We start from the raw sequence: 23,952 nt of genomic DNA on the forward strand, positions 1-23,952 counted from the left end.
AATCATTTAAGGGATGTTGGAAATGTTCTATGCACTGATCTGGGTGATAGTTAAACTAGTGTGTATAATTATTTTTTAATATGTGTATTTTTGAGGCTTTTGTTCATTGTTAGATGTATATTATACTTCAATTTTTAATTAAGAAAAATGTGATAAATATTATAAATAGGAAAAGAATTGACACTTCATTAAAATATTTTAGATTTTGTTTTAATGAGATTGCACTTGATCTTATATGTTTGGATAATGTTCTATGGTTCACTGGTCACTTTCTCATAACATAGTAGTGGGTATGTCATTTGAGTGTATTCTAGAATAAAGATTCTAGATTTTAAACCATAAATGATACAAATTAATACCAAAAACAGGAAGTTTAAAATTTTTTTCAAAGTCTTATATGGAAATCTCAATATTGCATTGCTCATTTCTGTCTTTTAGGCTAAGACATCAAGCACACAAAGAATTTTATGCCTACAAACAGGTGAGAGAGATTTACTTAAGACTGGCTTTCATCTTGTTTTTCACCAAATAATGAGGGCTCAGATTTCCACACATATTTTGAACTGAGACTGGATTTTCTTGTGTTCATTTTAGCATTTTGCTTGTCAGTTTGCAGTACAATACACTTCACTTTAAGTATTCTTAAGTATTACTTGAAGTTATAGAAAGTTCAAATGATAAAATAATACAATTTAACAGGGAACTCTGGAGAACATTTTGCTAAAGGGAAATGCTGTAGCTTAAAATCCTAAAGTTACTATTATTCTAATGGAGTTCAGAGGTCCAGTAAATGAATTTTTTACCTTCCTCCTTGGTAAAATACATACTCGTTCCTTGGAGGTAACCAGGTGTATTATACTGATCTCATCTCCTCCCTTTTTACTTTAAATATTAGTTCACATCATACCACTGAGAAGTCCAGATACTTCTGTCATTGTTGTTAATTCCTTGCCCTTAGTACTGTCCCTTTGCTGATTTGCTCTTTAAGGTAATAAATTTAGCTTTTCTTGAAGGCCTGTAAAATTTTTTTTTCTTCCATGTGTCATCCATTAATATTTTACCACTGACACCAAAATTAAGGGCCTAGGTGTTCCTTAATTTTCTTTTGAAATTATTTTTGTCATCCTTAGTAGTTTGGGAGGGGGAAAGAAGTGGGGGCACAAACTTCAGTTTTTTTGGGTCTTTAATCTTGCTGCTACTGATGTTACAGAACCATGTCATCATTTTAGAATTACATATCTTTTTGTCCATCTTTTGTCTGTGTTGCTTTGAAATCTGAGCTCATTGGTGAGTTCCTTGGATGTCCACACTGATATTCATAGGTAACCCCACTCTTCTCCATGGGTCCCGTGGGATTCATTTACAGAGATAAATGTCTTAGTTTTCTAATGGAATGAATCTGTTTGTCTCAATTTTGTCTCAAATTGTTTTTTGAGAAACCTTTATACTGTTTTCCATAGTTAGTGGCTGCACCAACTTACGTTCCCACCAACAGCACAGGAGAATTCCCTTTTTTTCCACACCCTCTCCAGCATTTGTTATTTGTAGATTCTTAATGCTGGCCTTTCTGACTGGTGTGAGGTGGCACTCACTGCGGTTTTGATTTGCATTTCTCTGATAATTAGTAATGTTGAGCATCTTTTCACATGACTGTTGGCCATCTGTATGTCTTCTTTGGAGAAATGTCTATTTAGGTCTTCTCCCCATTTTTCAATTGGGTTGTTTTTTGTTACTGAGTTGTAGGAGTTGTTTGTGTATTTTGGAAATTAAGCCCTTTGCAGTCACATCATTTGTGACTGAAATGTCAATTGTGACACATATTTTCTCCAGTCTGTAGATGATCTTTTCATTTTGTTTATGGTTTCCTTTGGGCTTCCCAGGTGACTCAGTGGTAAAGAATCTACCTGCCAATGCAGGAGACAAAGGAGACATGGGTTTGATCCCTGGGTTGGGAAGATGCCCTGGAGGAGGAAATGGCAACTCACTCTAGTATTCTTAGGGGAGAATCCCATGGACAGAGGAACCTGTTGGGCTGCTGTCCATGGGGTGGCAAAGAGTTGGACACAATTGAGCACACATGCATGCAGTCTCCATAAAGTTAGGTTAGGGACAGCACCTGGATGAATTTCAAGCCCATTTATATAACTCTAGATAGAGCTAAAGTTTTCTGAGGATAGTCATGTATAATAATAAGCAAAGCTTCAAAAATTAAGGTTGACCTTACCTTTCATTCTTTTATAAATTACCAGTCAGTCCCATGAGTCAAAACTGTGTTTTACCAAATCTTGAGGCAAGCAGTCTCATTTACTTTCCCCCCATATTAGCAATTACTCCAGATTGCTGTGTATTAATGTTGTCTCCCAGAATTTAGTCTGTTCTCAAAGAGATTTTAAAATTGCTTTTAAGAATATTGCTCCATTGCTCAAGTTAAAAGAATATTGCTGAAATGTTCTGTCTCAAACTGTAAAAGAAATTCTCCCCAATACTGAATATGAGGTGATATGAGCTATATATACAAGAATATAAAAGAAAAAGTATTTGTGAGTAAAATGAGACATATTTCAAATTACAGATATAAATGGGCATAAAAGCATACGTTTTTGTCTTACAGGTTATATTAAAAGAAAAAGTAAAAGAACTGAATTTGCATGAGGTAAGTTGCCTATAAGTATTTTAATCTGTTCTTGATTATTTGGGGGCTTCCCAGGTGGCTCAGTGGTAAAGAATCCGCCTGCTAATACAGGAGACATGGAAGACTCATGTTTGATCCCTAGGTCAGAAGATCACCTGGAGTAGGAAACAGCAACCCACTCCAGTATTCTTACCTGGAAAATTCCATGGACTGAGGAGCCTGGTGGGCTACAGTCCATGGCGTTGCAAAGAGTCAGACATGACTGAGCACACACACCACCACTGAGTATATTCTCATATGCTTAAATGTCTTTATTTTCAGAAGCTGAAAAAAAAAATTAGGCTTATTTTGATCAGCTTAATAGAATATTTGAGGGTGAGGTCACATAAAAATCCATTTTGTAAAGACTTACAAGAGAGTAAAATAACTCATTTTTAATGGGATTGTTGCCAACATAAGATATCATAGCAGCAGAGATGCTGCTTACTGTCCATACTATGTGAGTAGGAGACAAATCTAAACAAGTTTTTCTACTCAAGGTGAATTTGCATTAATTTCACTCTTAAAAATGTTCCCAGAAGTTTTTTCTTACCAATGCCACAAAAAAGGCAGTGATTGCTTCATGACAGTGGGGATTTGGGGAGGTGAGATGGAAAGATGGAATGGGGCAGAACATACAAGGAGAAATAAGAACTCTTGCAGTTGTTACTTAGTGATGAAGTTGTGGGGTTGGAATATTCACTATGTTGTTATGCTATCTAAATTAAATACAAAAGTGTGTGTGTGTCCTGCTGTACACCTTAAGACAAATAATCTATAATAATTCTTGTTTATTTTATTCCTGTGTTGCCTCTGATTATAAATGTTCAGAATTTTTATTTTTAGAGCCCTATCTCTTCCACCCTTACTGAGTTTTTTAATTGGTATTTAAAGTAAGGACTTGAAAAGCTTCACATTATAATACCTATATTTTATATAACCTAACTATGGTGAAGCTACATTGCCAATCCCTTCAAAGAGAGTTAATTTGTAAAAGTATTTGAATAATAATAAAAATAATGATTTGTGTTATTGTTGAACACTTTGAAGTCTCTGCTGGTTTTGGGGGCTTCCCTGTTGGCTCAGATGGTAAAAAGGAATCTGCCTGCAATGCAAGAGACCTGGGTTCAATTCCTGGGCCAGAAAGATTATCTGGAAAAGGGAATGGCAACCCATTCCAGTATTCTTGCCTGGAGAATTCCATGGACAGAGGAGCCTGGCAGGCTACAGTCCATGGGGTCGCAAAGAGTTGGACACAACTGAGCAACACACACACACACACACTGCTTCTTTGCTCTTTCTGCATATATTTTATCAAAGAGTTGATATGGTTACACCATCCTCATTGCATAGTGGTGAGTATCCCCGCCTGTCATGCGGGAGACCAGGGTTCCCCATCCAGGAGGCAACACGCCCTTTGGGCTTCCCTGGTAGCTCAGCTGATACAGAATTTGTACAGCATTTCAGACCTAATCATGGATTAAACTCAAGCATCAGTTACTATTTGACTTTAAAATTTTTCCCAAAACAGTAATAGAAAGTGATCCTCTTCTGTTTGGGGTCATTTTGATGACCATAATTGAAAAGATCAAATTCTAACACACATTAACAATATTGAATAACCATGTTTGTCAGGAATAGAAGTCTTCCTTATTGGTTTGACCCATTAGTTTAGCATCTTTATCCTGAAAAAGTACATTGTGGTATATTATTTTGTGTCAGAATTGTTATCCCAGCTGCACCTATCAATTCCAGTTTCACTGTAACTAAGAAAACCTAACCTGGCTGTACAACTGTTTTCAGAGGCCGATCATATATTTTTCACAGTTCATTTGGTTCTTTTTGGATGCATTTCTTTGTGTGGAAACTATTTTCTGTCAGACTTCTTTGTGTTGTTTGAATCTGTGGATACAGAGGAACTAAAGATACAAAGGAACCATGGATACAGAGGGCTGACTAGAAATTATACATGGATTTTTCAACTGCATGGAGGGTCAGCACCCATAGCCCCCTGCGTTATGTTCCAGGGTCAACTGTAATTTTAAAAGTTACTGAATAGATAAAACATATCAGACATTGTAATAAACCATGGAGACACAAAGAAACATAACTAATCTCTGCTTTTAAGACATTAACCATCTATTACAGAAGACTATAAATGAGAATCACACAAGAGTGTACAGAAGGGTGCCTTGTGTTATCTGAAGTAACAGTGAGAAGCTCTTCAGGGCTCCACTATTGCACAATTGCTTCTTCTTGGCTTTTGCTCCCCTAATGGAACGTTCCTGGGACCTTGCAGACTCAGCTGCCCAAACACCACCCACCCTTCCAACTTCTTAGACCACTCTACAGCTACAATTATTTATATCACTTTTTGTTTACATTGTTCTACCAGTCTAGGAGTCGAGCAACACTCAACATGTGAAACTAAGGAGATGATGTGTACATATTAAAATCATAAGAATATATTGCCCTTCTGTAAACAAAAAATACCTTCTTTTAAAACCCATAGTCTTCCTTGTTTACCTTTTCTTCCTCCATCTTTTAATAGAGACATAGATCCAGAGAAACAGATTTCTGAGAGAAAACAATAGGACAGTCATGTAAGTGGGATAATAAATTGCATCTAATGGAATCTTGGTATCAAGAGAAACAGAAAGGTGCCCTGGAAGCTGTGACACACTGGGGCAGGCATCAGATCAGATGAGATCAGATCAGTCGCTCAGTCGTGTCCGACTCTTTGCGACCCCATGAATCGCAGCACTCCAGGCCTCCCTGTCCATCACCAACTCCCGGAGTTCACTCAGACTCACGTCCATCGAGTCAGTGATGCCATCCAGCCATCTCATCCTCTGTCGTCCCCTTCTCCTCCTGCCCCCAATCCCCCCCAGCATCAGAGTCTTTTCCAATGAGTCAACTCTTTGCATGAAGTGGCCAAAGTACTGGAGTTTCAGCTTTAGCATCATTCCTTCCAAAGAAATCCCAGGGCTGATCTCCTTCAGAATGGACTGGTTGGATCTCCTTGCAGTCCAAGGGACTCTCAAGAGTCTTCTCCAACACCACAGTTCAAAAGCATCAATTCTTCGGCGCTCAGCCTTCTTCACAGTCCAACTCTCACATCCATACATGACTACAGGAAAAACCATAGCCTTGACTAGACGAACCTTGGGCAGGCAAGGTCTTGTGTTAAAGAAATCGTCAGCACTCAGCTCCAGGGGAATAGAGGCCAGCTATCGCCAGATCTGAGTTTTGTTTTGTTTTAAGAAAAGCCCGAGAGCCTTGTCATTTGCATTTAGTCTTTGATTTGTTCACCACAGTATCCCCAGCTCTGGTTATGGTGAGTGGTTGCTTTCTCCATTAAATCTTTTTTGCACCTTTATCAAAAATCAAAGGGCCATATTTTTATGAGTCTATTTCTGGATTCTGTTCTATTTATTTTTGTGCCTGTTTCCTTCACCAGTACCACAGTTTTGATTATTGTACCTTTATAGCAAGTCTTAAAATCAGGTGTATGATTCCTCCAACTTTAGTTTTTTTTCCAAAACTGTTTTAGCTGGTCTAGTTCCTTTGCTCTTTCATGTAAACTGTAGTAGCAACTTGTCTATAACTACACACACAGAGAGACACAAACATCCTGCTTTTTTATTATTATTTGCATTAAATATGTAAATCAGTTAGGGGGAAATTGGCATCTTTACCATGTTGAGTCATCTAATCTGTAAACACATTATGTCTATTTATATTTGAAGTAGTGTTTTTATAAACAGCATATAGTTATGTTTTTTAGTCCACCCTGCCAATCTGTCTTGTAATTGATGTGCTTAGACTATTTATGTTTAATGCAATTATTGCTATGTTTGGACTTAGGTCAACTCTTATTTATCATCTGCTTTTCCCTCTCTTATTTATTCCTTTGTTTCCCTTTCCTACCTTCTTTTGGGTCATTTAAACATTCATAAAATCATATTATGATTTTATCTTTTTGTATAATTTTTTAGTGGTTGCTTAGGGATTACAAAATAAATGCCTAGAATCAATTTTTTAGCACTTCAGTTGGAATGTAGAAACCTTCCCACCATATAGATCCCTTTACTTTCACCCCTATATATATAGTAAGTATATAGCATCTATATACATTGAAAATTCCATCAGACAGTGTTGTATTTTTTACTTTCAACCATTAGATATATTTTAAAGAATTCTGGAGGGGAAAAATAGTTTGTTGTTCCAAGTTTCCTTCTTATGTAATTTTCCTTCTATCTGATGAATCTCGTTTAGCAATTCTTTTAGAGTAGATCTGCTGGCTATGAATTCTGTTACTTTGCTTTCAGCTGAGAATGTCTTTATTTCATCTTTATCCCTAGGTTGACGTTTCTTTTCCTTCAGCGCTTTTAAAATGTTGTGCTGCTTCCTTCTGAACTCTGTGGTGTCTGATGAGAAAAACGTCGTCATTCAAATCATTGATCTCCTGTCAATAATGTGTCCTTTTTCTCTGGCTACTTTCAAGATTTTTTTCTTTGCCTTTTGTTTTCAGCATTTTGATTATGATTTGTCTCAGCATGGATTTCTTAGGATTTTTCCTGTTTGGAGTTTACTCAGCTTCATAAATATGTAGATTTGTCTTTCACCAAGCTTTTTAGCTATTATTTCTTAAAATATTTTTTCTGTATTGTACTCTTTCTATCCTGCCACTCTCCCAGAGCAAGCCTCATCCACCTTCTGTGGCCACGTGAGCCAATCAGAACGTTAGGCCTGTATCTACACAGTACAATACAGTGATACAGACATCCACGTAGCTTCCAAATTTGAGCACGTTTGGGTCCATCGCCTTTTCTGTTAGGGTGATACTGCAGAAAGGAAAGGAGAATCTGCTCCTTCCTGCATCTCAGCAGCTAGGATCCTAGCTGCACAAGGACCAGGAAAACTCCTGGGTCAGGCAGAGAGTGAATGAGGAGTCATGTGGCAAACACGCTATGGCCTTGCTCTACCCTAGTTTCCACAGGAAGAGACTCTAGGAAGGTAACCCCTTGAAGTCGCCCCTTGTGTAAAATGAAGTTAAAAACATCTTTTCCAGACTTCCCTGGTGGTCCAATGGTTAAGAATCTGCCTGCCAGCCGAGTTCTTTACCACTGGCGCCACCTTTAACATCTATATACATATACATACACATATATATAAAAAATTGAATCACTTTGCTGTATACCTGAAACACTGCAAATCAACTATATTTCAATTTAAAAAGTTAACATTAAAAAATATTTTAGGGACTTCCATGGTGGTCCAGTGGCTAAGACTCCATGCTCCCAATGCAGGGGGTTCAGTCCCTCTTGAGGGAACTAGATCCCACAGGTCACAGTTAAGACCTGGTACAGCCAAATAATAAAATAAATATTTTTTAATTAAAAAGAAAAGAATCTGCTGTCAATGCAGGGGACACAGTTTGATCCCTGGTCCAAGAAGATCCCACATGCCACAGGGCAACTCAGCCCATGCAGCACCACTACTGAGCCCAAGTGCCACAACTGCTGAACCCAGAGCGCCTAGAGCCCATGGTCTACAACAAGAGAAGCCACGGCAATGACAAGTCTGCACACCACAACTAGAGTAGCCCTCTCACTGCAACTAGAGAAAGCCCCTGGGCAGCAACAAAGATCCAGCACAGCCAAAAATAAATGAAATAAAAAAAATTTTTTTAAGAATATCTTTTCCTTCTCACTTCCCTACAAGCCCACTCCTTTCCCTTTGGTCCAGTGAGGAGGTGACTCTGTTGCTACAAGTTTTACCACATCCCTTTCTTATGTGGGAGGAGATTTTAAACCCACTCATCTTTCTGAGATTACTGATCAATCTTCTTATAAATCACATTACTGAAATTTATTTTTAAATTATAAGTACTTAGAACCCAACTGAGGTTTGTCCCAAGTTTACATTGTAAAAAATTGTTTTAAAAAAAAAAAGCCCAAAGCATGTATAGGGAACTGACAATATTTAGGACCCTAGAGACTGAGTGAGCAGAGTATAGTCCCTCCCTTCCCTCAAAGAGGGAGAGAAAGTCATAAGCCAATGAGGCTAGGACAGTAATGGGCTGAGCACACGAATACATGAAGGCCATGGCAGGGACTGCCCATTGTACTTCAGTCTGGAGCAAGAAAGTCAGATCTCTTCTGAGCAGCACAGCCATGTTTAGGTTGCTTTCATAGCTTTCAAAGATTCCAACATTAAATGACACCTCTGAATTGGGAATGCTGCCTTTGCAAATATATGATTATCCTTGTAACTATTCAAGGAAAAGTGTAATAATTATTGTCCACTACCACCATCAAAGAATGATTGTCTATTTAAAAGAAAACCATTTTGGCTAAATGACATCAGCTGTGGGTCATTTGCATTGCATGATGTTGTCTTCCCCATGTGATTCTCCATCCCTAGCTCACATTTGAGGTACATTTACAGGTTGTGTCAGCCCGTTGGGAAATGTCAAATCCTTCCTTCTTGGGCATTTTAGGGATCATATACTCTGTGAGTACTAGAAAATTAGTCTTCTTCCCAGTGTGCTATGGTCCCTAAAAGCCATTTTCCCTTCAAGTTTGTTTTATTTATGGGTATAATGTCAAAGTTAAAAAAAAAATGGAATCATGTATTCCAGGTGGTAAGATTACCAAGATGTCTGTTTCTTCATATAATTTATCTCAGGAGCAAGGGAACTCACACTATAAAAAAATTAGGTTAGGTAGCTGCTGCTGCTAAGTCGCTTCAGTCGTGTCCAACTCTCTGCGACCCCATAGACGGCCTCCTACCAGGCTCCCCTGTCCCTGGGATTCTCCAGGCAAGAACACTGGAGTGGGTTGCCATTTCCTTCTCCAATGCATGAGAGTGAAAAGTGAAAGGGAAGTCGCTCAGTCGTGTCCGACTCTTAGCGACCTCATGGACTATAGCCCACCAGGATCCTCTGTCCATGGAATTTTCCAGGCAAGAGTACTGGAGTGGGGTGCCATTGCCTTCTCTGAAGGTTAGTTAGGGTAAGTGTTATTCCTTGTTTTGCTTTTATAGCAGTTGAGGTTTAAAAAAGTTGAGGAGAATGGACATATCCTCCAACTTCTGAGTGTGGAGAAAAATAGATGGCCCTTTATCTTTTTTAGTCTGGAGCCTTCACGTTATGATGCCCCTGTTGTACCCACAAACGTGAAGCTTCTGCTGTTCCCCAAGCTGCAAAAATTACTCTGAAATGCCAGCTCCCTTCTATTCTCTGAAGAGCTGTCAGTTAACTTGCTATTGACTAGCGGATTTTTGCCGAAACTAATGCCTGTGGCTGGTGATTTGTATTTTCGCTGGCCAAAAATCAGTTCTGTTACCTCACTAACACTTTGCAGGTTATTAAATTCAATAGTTACACCTGACACACCTGTGAAGTCTTCTCCAGCACCACGGGCTTCATTTTCACTTTCCTTATCAGAATCAATCACTAAGGTCTTTTGTCATTTTTGTTGGTCTAATAAGAGAAGCGAAAAGCAAAGGAGAAAAGGAAAGATATAAGCATCTGAATGCAGAGTTCCAAAGAATAGCAAGGAGAGATAAGAAAGCCTTCCTCAGTGATGAATGCAAAGAAATAGAGGAAAACAACAGAATGGGAAAGACTAGACATCTCTTCAAGAAAATTAGAGATACCAAGGGAACATTTCATGCAAAGATGTGCTCAATAAAAGACAGAAATGGTAGGGACCTAAGAGAAGCAGAAGATATTAAGAAGAGGTGGCAAGAATACACAGAAGAACTATACAAAAAAGATCTTCATGACCAAGATAATCACGATGGTGAGATCACTCACCTATAGCCAGACATCCTGGAATGTGAAGTCAAGTGGGCCTTAGAAAGCATCACTACGAACAAAGCTAGTGGAGGTGATGGCATTCCAGTTGAGCTATTTCAAATCCTGAAAGATGATGCTGTGAAAGTGCTGCACTCAGTATGCCAGCAAATGTGGAAAACTCAGCAGTGGCCACAGGACTGGAAAGTGTCAGTTTTCATTCCAATCCCAAAGAAAGGCAATGCCAAAGAATGCTCAAACTACCGCACAACTGCACTCATCTCACACGCTAGTAAAGTAATGCTTAAAATTCTCCAAGCCAGGCTTTAGCAATACGTGAACGTTCAAGCTGGTTTTAGAAAAGGCAGAGGAACCAGAGATCAAATTGCCAACATCCGCTGGATCATGGAAAAAGCAAGAGAGTTCCAGAAAAGCATCTATTTCTGCTTTATTGACTATGCCAAAGCCTTTGACTGTGTGGATCACAATAAACTGTGGAAAATTCTGAAAGAGATGGGGATATCAGACCACGTGACCTGCCTCTTGAGAAACCTCTATGCAGGTCAGGAAGCAACAGTTATAACTGGACATGGAACAACAGACTAGTTCCAAATAGGAAAAGGAGTACATCAAGGGTGTATATTGTCACCCTGCTTATTTAACTTCTATGCAGAGTACATCATGAGAAACGCTGGGCTGGAAGAAGCACAAGCTGGAATCAAGATTGCTGGGAGAAATATCAATAACCTCAGATATGCAGATGACACCACCCTTATGGCAGAAAGTGAAGAGGAACTAAAAAGCCTCTTGATGAAAGTGAAAGAGGAGAGTGAAAAAGTTGGCTTAAAACTCAACATTCAGAAAACAAAGATATGGCATCTGGTCCCATCACTTCATGGGAAATAGATGGGGAAACAGTATCAGACTTTATTTTTTGGGGCTCCAAAATCACTGCAGATAGTGACTGCAGCCATGAAATTAAAAGACGCTTACTTCTTGGAAGGAAAGTTATGACCAACCTAGATAGCATATTGAAAAGCAGAGACATTACTTTGCCAACAAAGGTCCATCTAGTCAAGGCTATGGTTTTTCCAGTGGTCCTGTATGGATGTGAGAGTTGGACTGTGAAAAAGCTGAGCACCGAAGAACTGATGCTTTTGAACTGTGGTGCTGGAGAAGACCCTTGAGAGTCCTTTGGACTGCAAGGAGATCCAACCAGTCCATTCTAAAGGAGATCGGTCCTGGGTGTTCTTTGGAAGGACTGATGCTGAAGCTGAAACTCTAGTACTTTGGCCACCTCATGCGAAGAGTTGACTCATTGGAAAAGACTCTGATGCTGGAAGGGATTGGGGGCAGGAGGAGAAGGGAACGACAGAGAATGAGATGGCTGGATGGCATCACCGACTCAATGGACGTGAGTTTGAGTGAACTCCAGGAGTTGGTGATGGACAGGGAGGCCTGGCGTGCTGCGATTCATGGGGTCGCAAAGAGTCGGACACAACTGAGTGACTGAACTGAACTGAACTGAATATTCATATCTGAATTAGAAGTGTATTCTGAAAAATCATCTTCTGATGCACTAGTATATATGTTGCACAGACAAGAGAGAAAGTATCTGCATAAAATTTACCGGAAAATTCTTATTTACTCAAAATTTCACAATGTGTCATTTTTGAAAATTTTACAGTAATAAACTTGCATTTATAACATACACAAAGTTGGAAGAAAAATCCAACAGAACAAAATGTGAATGATCATGACAATCATAAGTTGTATAATGACGCCTTGATCAATTTTAAACTCTTAACAACTTCACATGGTAATGTTAATTGTATCACTCTCAAAAAATATATTAATACGTCTCTGGTCAATAATGTTCAGGTAACAAACGATGAATTAATATATCTCTAGTCAACAATGTGTTAAGGACCTTTCTGCCTTTTATCATGCAAAACAAATGGCCTCAAGTATCTATGCAGTGACCAATCAGTAAATGTATGTCCTAGCCCAGTTTCTAACAGGGCTGATAGGATCTATTCTTTGACTTTGAAAAATGAAGAGTCATTTCCTGTCTCATTCTGTAAGGCCAGTATCATCTTGATATCCGGACCAGTCAGTGATATCATAAAAAAGAAAAAACTCCAAATCAATATCACTTATCAATATAGTTGTAAAAATCTTCAACAAACACTAGCAAACCAAAATCAGCAGCATATAAAAAGGATTATAATTTGTCCCAGGAATACAGAGTTGGTTGAACAAAGGAAAATCAGTCAATGTAATACACCCAGTTGATAGAATAAAGGGGTAGGGAGAACACATGACCACCTGAATAGATGTAGAAAAAGCATTTGACAAAATTCAACATTCTTTTATGATAAAAATACTCAATAAACTAGAAGCAGAAGGGAACTTCTGCAACTTGATCAAGGTTTCTATGAAAAACCCACAACTAACATCATACTTATTGAAAGACTAGAAGCTTTTCTTCCTAAGAGGAAATTAGACAAGGATGCCTACTCTAATTGCTTTTATTTAACATTGTACTGGAGGGGTCAAGCCAGAGCAGTTGAGCAGGAAAAAGTAGTAAAAGGCATCCAGATTGCAAACTAAGAAGTAAAACTGTATTTGTAGATATGATTTTGTAGCCACAGGAACCCCAAAAGAATCCACCAAAAATCAAGAGATAAATGAGTTCAGAAATTTTTCAGAATAAAGATCAATATACAAGATCAGCTTTGTAGTGGCAATGAACAATCTGAATGAAATGAAGAAAACAATTCCAATTACAATGGCACCAAAAAGGGTAAGATTCCTGGGAATAAATTTGACAAAAGAAAGATGCTCAGACTTGTACACTGAAAACTATAAAACATCACTGAAAGACATTAAAGAAGACATAAATGAATGGAAAGACATCCTGTATTCATGATTTGGAAGACCTACTGTTTTGGGTTTGTTTGTTTTTTTCTGTGCTTGATGTCTGCTGCAGGTTTTCTCTAGCTGTGGCTACTCTCTGGTTACAGTGCACAGGCATCTAATTGCAATGGATTCCCTTGTGGCAGAGCACGGGCTCCAGGGTGCTCAAATTGTGGTGCACAGGCTTAGTTGCCCTGTGGTATGTGGAGTCTTCTCAGACCAGGGATCAAACCTGTGTCCATTGGCAAGTGGATTCTTAACCACTGGATCACCAGGGAAGTCCTTACTATTATTAAATACAGCAGTATTCCCCCAAAATATTTACAAAATCAGCACAACTCCTATCAAAACTACAGCTGCCCTTTTTTTATAGAAATAAACAAGCAGAACTTAAAATTCACATGGAACTATAACAGTCCCAAATGGCCAAATACAATCTCAAAAAGGAAGAGAACTGGAGGATTCACACTTCCCAATATCAGAACTTACCACAAAGCTACAGTATTTAAGACAGTGTGATACAAGCACATGGATAGACATAAAAATCAATGGAATAGAATTGAGAGTTCAGAAATAAACCAATACATTTATGGTCAATTGATTTTCAACAAGGATGCCAAGACATTCAATAGGAAAAGAACCATCTATTCAACAAATGGTGCTGTAGATTGGTTCAAGGTGGTGGAGCAGAAGGACATGTGCTCATCTCCTCCTGCAAGAGCAGAATCACAACTAGCTGTTGAACAGCCATCTACAGGAGGATGCAGGAACCCACCAAAAATAGATACCCCATGTCCAAAGACAAAGGAGAAGCTGCAACAAGATGGTAAGGAGAGCTGCAGTCACCATAAAATCAAATCCCATACTCGTGGGGTGAGTGACTCACAAACTGGAGGACAGTAATACCAAAGAAGTTCTCCTACTGTTACAAAGGTTCTGAGACCCATGCCAGGCTTCCCAGCCTGGGTATCTGGCAAAGGGACTAGGAATCCTCATAGAAACTGACCTTGAAGGCCAGTGGAATTTGACTATAGAACTTCCACAAAACTGGGGGAAACAGAGACTCCACTCTTGAAGGGTACAAACAAAATCTTGTGTGTGCCAAGACCCAGGGGAAAGGAACGGTCACCTCACAGAAGACTACCTGCTTAGTGCTGGAGGATGTCCTGTGGGTTGGCCATGGCTCACTGCAGGGATGGGGGCACTGGCAGCTGCAGTCCAAGGAGGTGCCCCTTGGCACATGAGCCCTCTTGGAGTTCACCATTAACCCTAGCTTATAGACTCCAGGACTGGGTCACCTCAGTCCAAAAAACTGCCAGGGAGGGAGTGCAGCCTCACCCATCAGCAGACAATCAGATTAAAGTTTTACTGAGCACAGCCCTGCCCACCAGAACAAGACCCAGTTTTTCCCACCTCTCCTCCCTCCCATCAGGAAGCCTATACAAGCCTCTTAACCTCATCCACCAGATGACAGACAGAATAAGGAAAGACTACAATCCCATAGCCACCAAAACGAAAACCACATCACAGAAAGTTAATCAAAATGAAAAGGCAGAGATTATGTCCCAGATGAAGGGACAAGATAAAAGCCCAGAAAAAAACAACTAAATGAAATGGAGGTAGGCAATCTTCTAGAAAAAGAATTCAGAATGATAGTTAGACAATCCACAGTCTCAGAAAAAGAATGGAAAAGATCCAAGAAATGTTTACCAAAGACCTACAAGAACTACAGAATAAACAGAGATGAACAATACACTAGAAGGATCAACAGAATAACTGAGCAGAAGAATGGATAAGTGACCTGGAAGACTGAATGGTGGAAATCACAGCCACAAAGCAGAACATAGAGAAAAAAAAATGAAGACAGCCTAAGAGACCTCTGGGACAACATTAAATGCACCAGTGTTAGCATTATAGAAGTCCCAGAAGGAGAAGACAGAGAAGACTCAAGAAAATATTTGAAGAGCTAATAGCTGAAAACTTCCCTAACATGGAAAAGGAAATAGTCAACCAAGTGCAGGAAGCACAGAGAGTCCCAGGAAGGATAAACCCAAGGAGGAACACACTGAGACACACAGTAATCAAACTGACAAAAATTAAAGACAAAATATTAAAAGCAACAAGGGAAAAACAACAAATAGCATACAAGAGAACTCACATGAGGCTATCAGCTGGTTTCTCAACAGAAACTCTGTGCCAGAAGGGAAGGGCACAGTGTGTTTAAAGTGATGAGAGGGAGGAGCCTACAACCAAGAAGACTCATTCAGATTTGATGGAGAAATCAGAAGCTTAACAGACAAGTGAAAGTTGAGAGAACTCAGCACCATCAAACCAGCTTTTCAACTAATGCTAAAGGAACTTCTCTAGGCAAGAAACACAAGAAAAGGAAAAGACCTACAAAAAACAAAACAGTTAAGAAAATGGTAATAGGATCATACATGTTGATAATGACCTTAACTGTAAATGGATTAAATGTGCCAACCACAGAACATAGACTTGCTGGATGGATTAAAACATATGCATGTCATAAGCACTTCCAGTTTCCACATCACTCTACTTAATCCCCTAAATTGTATGTAATTATTTTATATTGTTAGGTTAGTCATGTTTCCATTATGGCCTGCAACTGTAATTATCTTTTATTTTTGTTTGGATATTGATTGTGAAAACTAATAAACATCTTTTACTGTTGTGATTATGTAACTGTTGTTCACTTAGTACCATTAAATCATGATTGGTCAAAATAAATAATAGAACTCTGTATCACCAAAATTACCATATAATAGAAAAACCTGTAATCACTTTTTAAAATCCAGATGCATATTACTTGGAATTTTTTGAAAAATACAAATACCCAGGTATTGTTTTTTTCTCCAAAGCTCTGGATGTGACTCCAGTGAATAGCTATCTTTAAAAACAACTGGATTATATGATGATCTTTTACTTTTATCTAGTTTGTTTCATTTCTCTATTTCATATTCAGTATTGCCATTTCATTTAGTTTATGTTTTCCAATTTCTCCTCTGTTCTTTCTTAATATCTAGTATAGTAAGAAAGCTTTTTGTGTGTGTGTATATATATATATACACACACAGTATATATAATACATACATTTTAAGAAACTTAGGATCCTATTTTTTTTTTTTTTTTTTTTAGGATCCTATTTTGGCCTAGCTAAAAATTTTATGACATTTTGGTTTCACTTGTTTGACTAAGTATGAGTAGAATGCTAGATTTCTAATTTATATTCACTCAAAACTTTGATATAGTTCCACTTAGTATTACTGCTAAAAGTCTAGAAAGCTTATTATCTTCGTGATTTTTTTTTTAATGTGAATGAGGCTTGAAACTTCTAATCCAATTCTGAGAATATAAAAAAATACTATGTTGTAAAAAAAAAACAACAAGAAACTAACATGTGATACAGTATTATTAACTACAGATTTTGTTCAGATTTCACCAAATTTTATGCTCATGTCCATTATCTGTTTTCATACCTTATTTAAAATTCCACATTATATTTAGTTGCATTGAGCAGCTTCAGCTTCATGCAACAAATTCTGATAAATTCTTTTCATTTTTATTCTACTACAAATATTTTTCTAATTTTCCTTGTTATGGCTTCTTAGATACACCCATCATTTAAAAGTGGACATTTACTTTCCGAATAACATGGGATTTTGTTTAAAGTATTTTTAATATTAATTTCTCATTTTGATACTAATTTCTCATTTAAATGTTTTCTTCTCTGCAATCGCCCTCTGTTTTTTTTAGTCTTTTAACTTCATTGAAGCTTTCAATGGCTAAGTCAAAGGTCTCTCTTGGTAAATGTCACATTGCACTTGAAAATATGTGGGTTATTTTCGAGTATCTTTTGATTTTGATTTCTAACATAATTCTACAGTGATAAGAGAACAGACTGTATGATTTCAATACCTTTAGACCATGAAACTTTTGCACCTTGTTATGTGTCTCTGGATATGTTCCAGTGTCTCCTAGTTTATAGTCTATGGGAACTGGAATAGAATTTGTATCCTGTTGTGTGAAAATTATATAAATCTTAATCATGTTGAATTGGTTCATAAGGCTTTTCAGGTCTACTACATCCTTCTACTTTTCTGTCTTTTCATTCTATTAATTTTTTAGTGTTTGATATTGAAACTCCAATTAAAATCTTAATTTATCTACTTAAAAAGTAATTATAATATATAGTAGAACTATATGTAACTTTGTGTTTTCCAAGTCTCCTGTAAATGTGTTGCCTTACTCCCATAATTTGAAAAAGTGGGGAGAACAAATGGTCCTGGGATAACTAGATACCCACACACAAAAGAATGAAATTGGTCATCATATATAACTTTGTGCTCAACTTGCTAATATTTACTCATGTGCAGAGTATTTTTCTTTCCTTGGAAATGAAAATAAGTCAAAGGATGTTGACTGGATTATATTGATTTGATTATATTATTCTTACTACAGTCAAATAAAAGTTTTTAAAATAATAACTTAGAAGTCATATTGGGGGTTTTAACTATAAAAGTTTTTGCAAAAGAAAAAAAAGAATGAAATTGGAGCCCTCCTTCACAGCATACACAAAATAACTCAAAAATGAATCAAAGACCTAAATGTAACAACTAAAATAACCAAACTCTTAGAAGTAAACATAAATATCTATCTTCATGGCTTTGGATTAGACAGTGGTTTCTTAGGTATGACACCTAAAGCACAAGCAGTCAAAGAAGAACCTAGATAAATTGAACTTCATCAAAACTTAAAACTTTTGTGCTTCAAAGAACATTATCAAGAAAGTAAAGAGACAAATCACAGGAAGGAAATATTTGCAAATCTTTTATCTGAAAAGTTTGGTATTTAGCATATATAAATAACTTCTACAACTCAATAATAAAAAGCCTACAAAATAAAAAGATCTGGGACTTTCCTGGTGGTTCAGTGGTTAAGAATATAAGTGCTACTGAGGTTCAAGAGGGAGGGGATATATGTATACCTATGGCTGATTCATGTTGATGAATGGCACAAACCAACACAGCATTGTAAAGCAATTATCCTCTGATTAAAAATTTTTTTTAATATTAAAAAAAAAAAGAATCCACCTGCCAATGCAGAGGATGTGGGTTCAATCCCTGGTTCCAGGACGATTCCACATGCTGCAGGGCAACTAAGCCCATGTACCACAGCTACAGGAGCCTGTGCTTTCTAGGGCCCATGTGCTGCCGCTACTGAAGCTCACACACCTAAAGCCTGTGCTTTGCAACATGAGAAGCCAGCACAATGAGAAGCCTATGCATCCCAACAAAGAGTAGCTCCCACTTGCCATACCTAGGAAAAGCCTATGTTCAGCAACAAAAACCCAGCACAGCCATTCATTTACTCATTAATTAAAAATTAAAAAGATTTGCAAACACTTTATCCCAGTATTTTTATCCTAACAGATCTTTCGTAGAACAAAAGTTTTTAAATTTGATGAAGTCCACTTTACCATTTTTTTTTTTGGTTGCTTTAGAGATCCTATCATATTTCTGGTGCCTCTGGATGTCCAGTTGCTCCAACACCGTTTGCCGAAAGGCCATCCTTCTGCCATAGAAACTCTTTTGAACCCTTGTCAAAATCAGCTGGCTGTCTGATAAAGGATTTGTGTCTAGAATATATAAAAAACTCATACAACTCAAAAAGAAAAAGAAAAATTACCCAACTAAAAAATTGCCAAGAATCTGAAAAGACATTTCTCCAAAGAAGGTGTATGAATGGTCAATAAACACATCGTTAGTCATTAGGGCAATCCAGTTCAAACATAAAGTATCTCTTCATACCATCTAGACTGTATATAAATCAACAAGATATAATAACCTGAAGATACAGAGAGATTGGGGCCCTAATACACTGCTGATGGGAATGTGAAATGGTTTGACCACTTTGGAGAACAGTTTAGTAGTTCCTCAAAAACTTAAACACAGAGTTACCGTATGACCCAGCAATTCTACTCCTAACTGAAAACTCCAAGAGAACTGAAAACTCTAACAGATGCTTGTACACTAATGTTTCGAGCAATATTCACAATACCCAAAAGGTAGAAACAACCCAGGTTGCTGTCAACAGATGACTGGATAAACAAAGGTGGTATATTCAATATAACAGAATACCATTTTGCCGTTAAAATGAGGTGTTGATTCATGCTGCAATATAGATGACCCATGAAGGTATCATTCTAAGTGAAAGGAGGTAGACACAACAGACCACATGTTGTATGACACCATTTCGTGATTCCAGTCCATTTTGAAATGACCAGAATAAACAAATACATTAAGCCAGGAAATTAATCAGTGGTTACCAGGGGAAAAGGCAGAATGGATAGTGACTGCTTATTTGTTGTTGTTCAGTTGCTAAGTAATGTTCAACTCTTTGCGACCCCATGAACTGAATGCAGCACACCAGGCTTCCCTGTCCTTCACTATCTCCTGGAGTTTGCTCAAACTCATGTCCATTAAGTTGGTGATGCTATCCAACTATCTCATTCTCTGTTGCCCCATTCTCCTCATGCTCTCAATCCTTCCCAGCACCAGGGTCTTTTGCAGTGAGTAGGCTGTTCACATCAGGTGGCCAAAAGTATTGGAGTTTCAGCTACATTATCAGTCCTTCCAATGAATATTCAGGGTTGATTTCCTTGAGGATTGACTGGTTTGATCTCCTTGCAGTCTGAGGGAATCTCAAGAGTCTTCTCCAGCACCACAATTTGAAAGCATCAATTCTTTGGTGCTCAACCTTCTCTGTGGTCTAACTCTCACATCTGTACATGACTACTGGAAAAACCATAACTTTGACTAGACGGACCTTTGTCGGCAAAGTGATGTCTCTGCTTTTGAATATGCTGTCTAGGTTTGTCATAGCTTTCCTTCCAAGGAGCAAGCATCTTTTAATTTCAGAGCTGCAGTCACCATCTGCAGTGACTTTGGAGCCCCCAGAAATAAAGCCTCTCACTATTTACATTTTTTCCTATCTATTTGCTATGAAGTGATGGGACCAGATGACATGATCTTATTTTTTGAATGTTGAATTTTAAGCCAGCTTTTTCACTCTCCTCTTTCACCGTCATCAGGAGGCTCTTTAGTTCCTCTTCACTTTCTGCCTTTGGAGTGGCATCATCTGTATATCTGAGATTGTTGATATTTCTCCCGGTAATCTTGACTCCAGCTTATAAGTCATCCAACCCAGCATTTCACATGATGTACTCTGCATATAAGTTAAATAAGTGAGGTGACAATACACAGTCTTGATGTACTCCTTTCCCAATTTTGAAACAGTCTGTTGTTCCATGTCTGGTTCTAAATGTTGCTTCTTGAGCTGCATACAAGTTTCTCAGGAGACAGGGATGGTGGTCTGGTATTCCCATCTCTTAAAGAAATTTCCACAGTTTGTTGTGATCTGCACAGTCAAAAGCTTTAGAATAGTCAATGAAACAGGAGTAGATGTTTTTCTGGAATTCCCTTGCTTTCTCTGTGACCCAGCAAATGTTGGCAATTTGATCTGTGGTTCATCTGCCTTTTCTAAATCCAGCTGATACATCTGGAAGTTTTTAGTTCATGTACTGCTGAAGCCTCGCTTGAAGGATTTTGAGCATAACATTGCTAGCATGTATGAGTGTGTTAGTCGCTCAGTTGTGTCCAACTCTTTGTGACTCCATGAACTGTAGTCCCAAGTTCCTCTGTCCATGGAGATCTCCAGGCAAGAATACTGGAGTGGGTAGCCATTTCCTTCTCCAGAGGATCTTCCCGACCCAGGTATCCTGCAATGCAGGAAGATTCTTTACCATCTGAGCCACCAGCTAGCATGTGAAATGAGCACAATTGTATAGTAATTTGAACATTCTTTGGCATTGCCCTTCTTTGGGATTGGAATGAAAACTGACCTTTTCCAGTCCTGTGGCCACTGCTGAGTTTTCCAAATTTGCTGACATAGAAATTAGATAGTGGTGATGGTTGCACAACTCTGTGAATATATTTAAAAAAAAACAAAAACACTACTGAATTGCTTCCCTGGTAGCACAGACAGTAAAGAATCTTCCTGCAATGCAGGAGACCCAGGTTCAATCCCTGTGTCAGGAAGATCCCCTAAGGAGGAACTGGCAGCCCACTCCAGTATCTTGCCTGGAGAAGACCACGGACAGAGGAGCCTTATGGGCTACAGTCCATGGGGTTGCAAAGAGTCAGACACGACTGAAGTGACTTAGCATGCACTGAACTGTATGCTTTACAGGGTGAATATTATGGTGTATGAATTATATCTCCATTTTAAAAGACGGAGTGAAAAAAAACAGTCTCATTGAAATACTGCAGAATAAAGCTCATTTGCAAAGTACAATCTGTAAATTTGTAAAATTAGTTGGACCCTTGAGGGAACTGCTAAGTAGTCAGATCTAAGCTTTTTTCATCATGACTGCCCTTGGCTTCTGGTCACCTTTAGCACTTAACATGTCAGAGTTTATCTTGTTCTTTTTTTTCAGGTGACTATGGTTTTAGAATTTTTTTAAAAGAACATAATAGCCATTAATAGTAACTCCATTTGAAAAAGCTACAAATCTAATTTTGGATTCTGGGAAAATAACCAAATAAAAATGAATGACTCATCCAACGTCTTGCCCTTTGGTAGGATCAGCACTGAATCTCTACAGGGCAGAGCCAGCAGTCCTCAATTTTTTTTTTTTTTTCAGAAGGTTATGCCAGGAAGAAAGCTGGATGTTAAGGCCAGAGGACCTGTTCACACAGTGTAGGAGGTGGGAACATCATTCCCCCTTTACAGATGGGAAGCTGAAGCCCAAAAGATCATCCCAAGACCAAAACTGCTAGTTTCTCATCTTTACTCACAGGTTGTTCTTAACCTTCCTCCAGAAAACAAAAATGGGCTTGAAAATAGTGTTCCCATCACTCAATTTAAGTATGAATAAAAACTGGTATTGGTAGAATGCCTTCCTACCTCCTCAGGCCTGCCCCCAGCCTGAGCTGATGACATGATGACAGTCTCAGGTGGAGGGAGAGGCACATAATGTCCTTACCCTGCAGATGAAGGAACAGAGCTTGAGGGGCATCATGATGGCAGAAGTTACACAGCTTGGGTGTCCCAGCCGAGGCCAGCCATCTGTCCTGCTCTCCTCCCTCCTCTCATGCTGTCTCAGCAGTAATCCAAGCTGATAAGGCACTTATCCATTCTCCTCCTCCTGTGAAGATCTTGACTGCTGTATACACAAGGCCCTGAGAGTTCTGTGAAGGGTGATGGAAGACCAACATTCATAGCACTGGCCACAGGGCACAAAGAGCCACGTGTCCTGTCACAAAACCTGAGAATATTGGATTACATATTATAGGTTAAGAAATGGGTGACAGGGAGGCTGGTCAGCAGTCTGGACAAGAAATGGTGATGGCTTAACCAGGATCCCTGGAGATGGACAGGGAAGCAAGCAGGGAGGAGTTCAAGCTTTGGGCAAATGAAAGTGTTTACAGACCTGGATCCTCAGCCAGGCCTGGCACTCACCAACTGCATTGCCTCCAGGCAACATGGTTACTGCTCTGAGTTTCTGTTTCCCCATCTGTAAATTGAGTAAATGGGACGATACTTGGTGTCCCTTGGCCCTGCTAAGTGCTCAAGAAGTAGTGGTTGGAACCCAGCATCTGGGTTTGAATAAGGCTTCTTTCCAAGCAGTTGAGGCTAGCCACCTATCAGAGCAATCCTGGCCCCATCTGCACATTTTCCCAAGTTTAAATTCAGTGACTCTTGAATCAGTTTTTATATGACAAAGACAGACACTGACAGGACAGTGTCAGAGTGAGGGACCCCAGGAACTACGAGAAGCGTATTACCGAAGGCTGTGCTATGGTTTACAGATTCCACATTATGAAGAGCAGAAAAAGGAGAGCCCCAGCACCTGCCTCAGGATCCGAGCAGTCCTTTCAGGGGCTCTACTACTGAGTAGGTAGAGCATTTCCTACAAAAAGTCAGCTCCTTGGCACAGCACAAAAAATTATGTTCAGTCTATCTAATAAGAAAAAACCTAAGTCAGACTCTTCTGATAGACTGAAGTAAAGGAACCTGCCTCTTGCTTTCTGTCTTCTCCCATCTGCCCTCAAATTTTGAGATATGTGCAGGAAGAGCAGGAGACTCTTCTTCAGAAGACCTTGCCCATTTGATCCTGTTTCTTTCACTCAGACCTGTGGGATACTGAAGTCCCTTCAAATGGCTGGGCCTCAGGGGCCTGCACTTTACATTGGCCTGGGGAATGACTTAGCAGATACTTTGCCTCATTTGCAAATCTGTCTTTCAGCTCTGTGCAGTGTGTCTAGAAGACTTCAAGCCTCGAGATGAGTTGGGGATTTGTCCATGTAAGCATGCCTTCCACAGAAAGTGAGTATTGGCGTGGGATTATTTAAGAGGACCTGAGTTTGAGGCACATTGACCAACTCACCCATGGGCTTGGGGCAGTGCCAGACAAGCTTGATGACTTCATGACTGGTTTATAATGTAGAAAGCTGAAAGCACCCTACTGAGTGGCATT

General features: G+C 38.8%; 1 protein-coding gene across 1 annotated transcript in view; it reads left to right on the top strand.

The window, feature by feature from the left end:
* RNF24 (ring finger protein 24) overlaps nt 1–23,952 on the top strand; it is a 109,483-nt gene that overhangs the window by 80,774 nt on the left and 4,757 nt on the right. Inside the window, exons 3-5 of the mRNA XM_070381282.1 lie at nt 439–481; nt 2,612–2,653; nt 23,722–23,801. Of these exons, the coding sequence (XP_070237383.1) occupies nt 439–481; nt 2,612–2,653; nt 23,722–23,801 (165 nt within the window). The remainder of the gene's footprint in view (nt 1–438; nt 482–2,611; nt 2,654–23,721; nt 23,802–23,952) is intronic.

The sequence above is a fragment of the Bos mutus genome, chromosome 13 (assembly GCF_027580195.1).
Source record: "Bos mutus isolate GX-2022 chromosome 13, NWIPB_WYAK_1.1, whole genome shotgun sequence".
Classification (NCBI taxonomy): Eukaryota; Metazoa; Chordata; class Mammalia; order Artiodactyla; family Bovidae; genus Bos; species Bos mutus.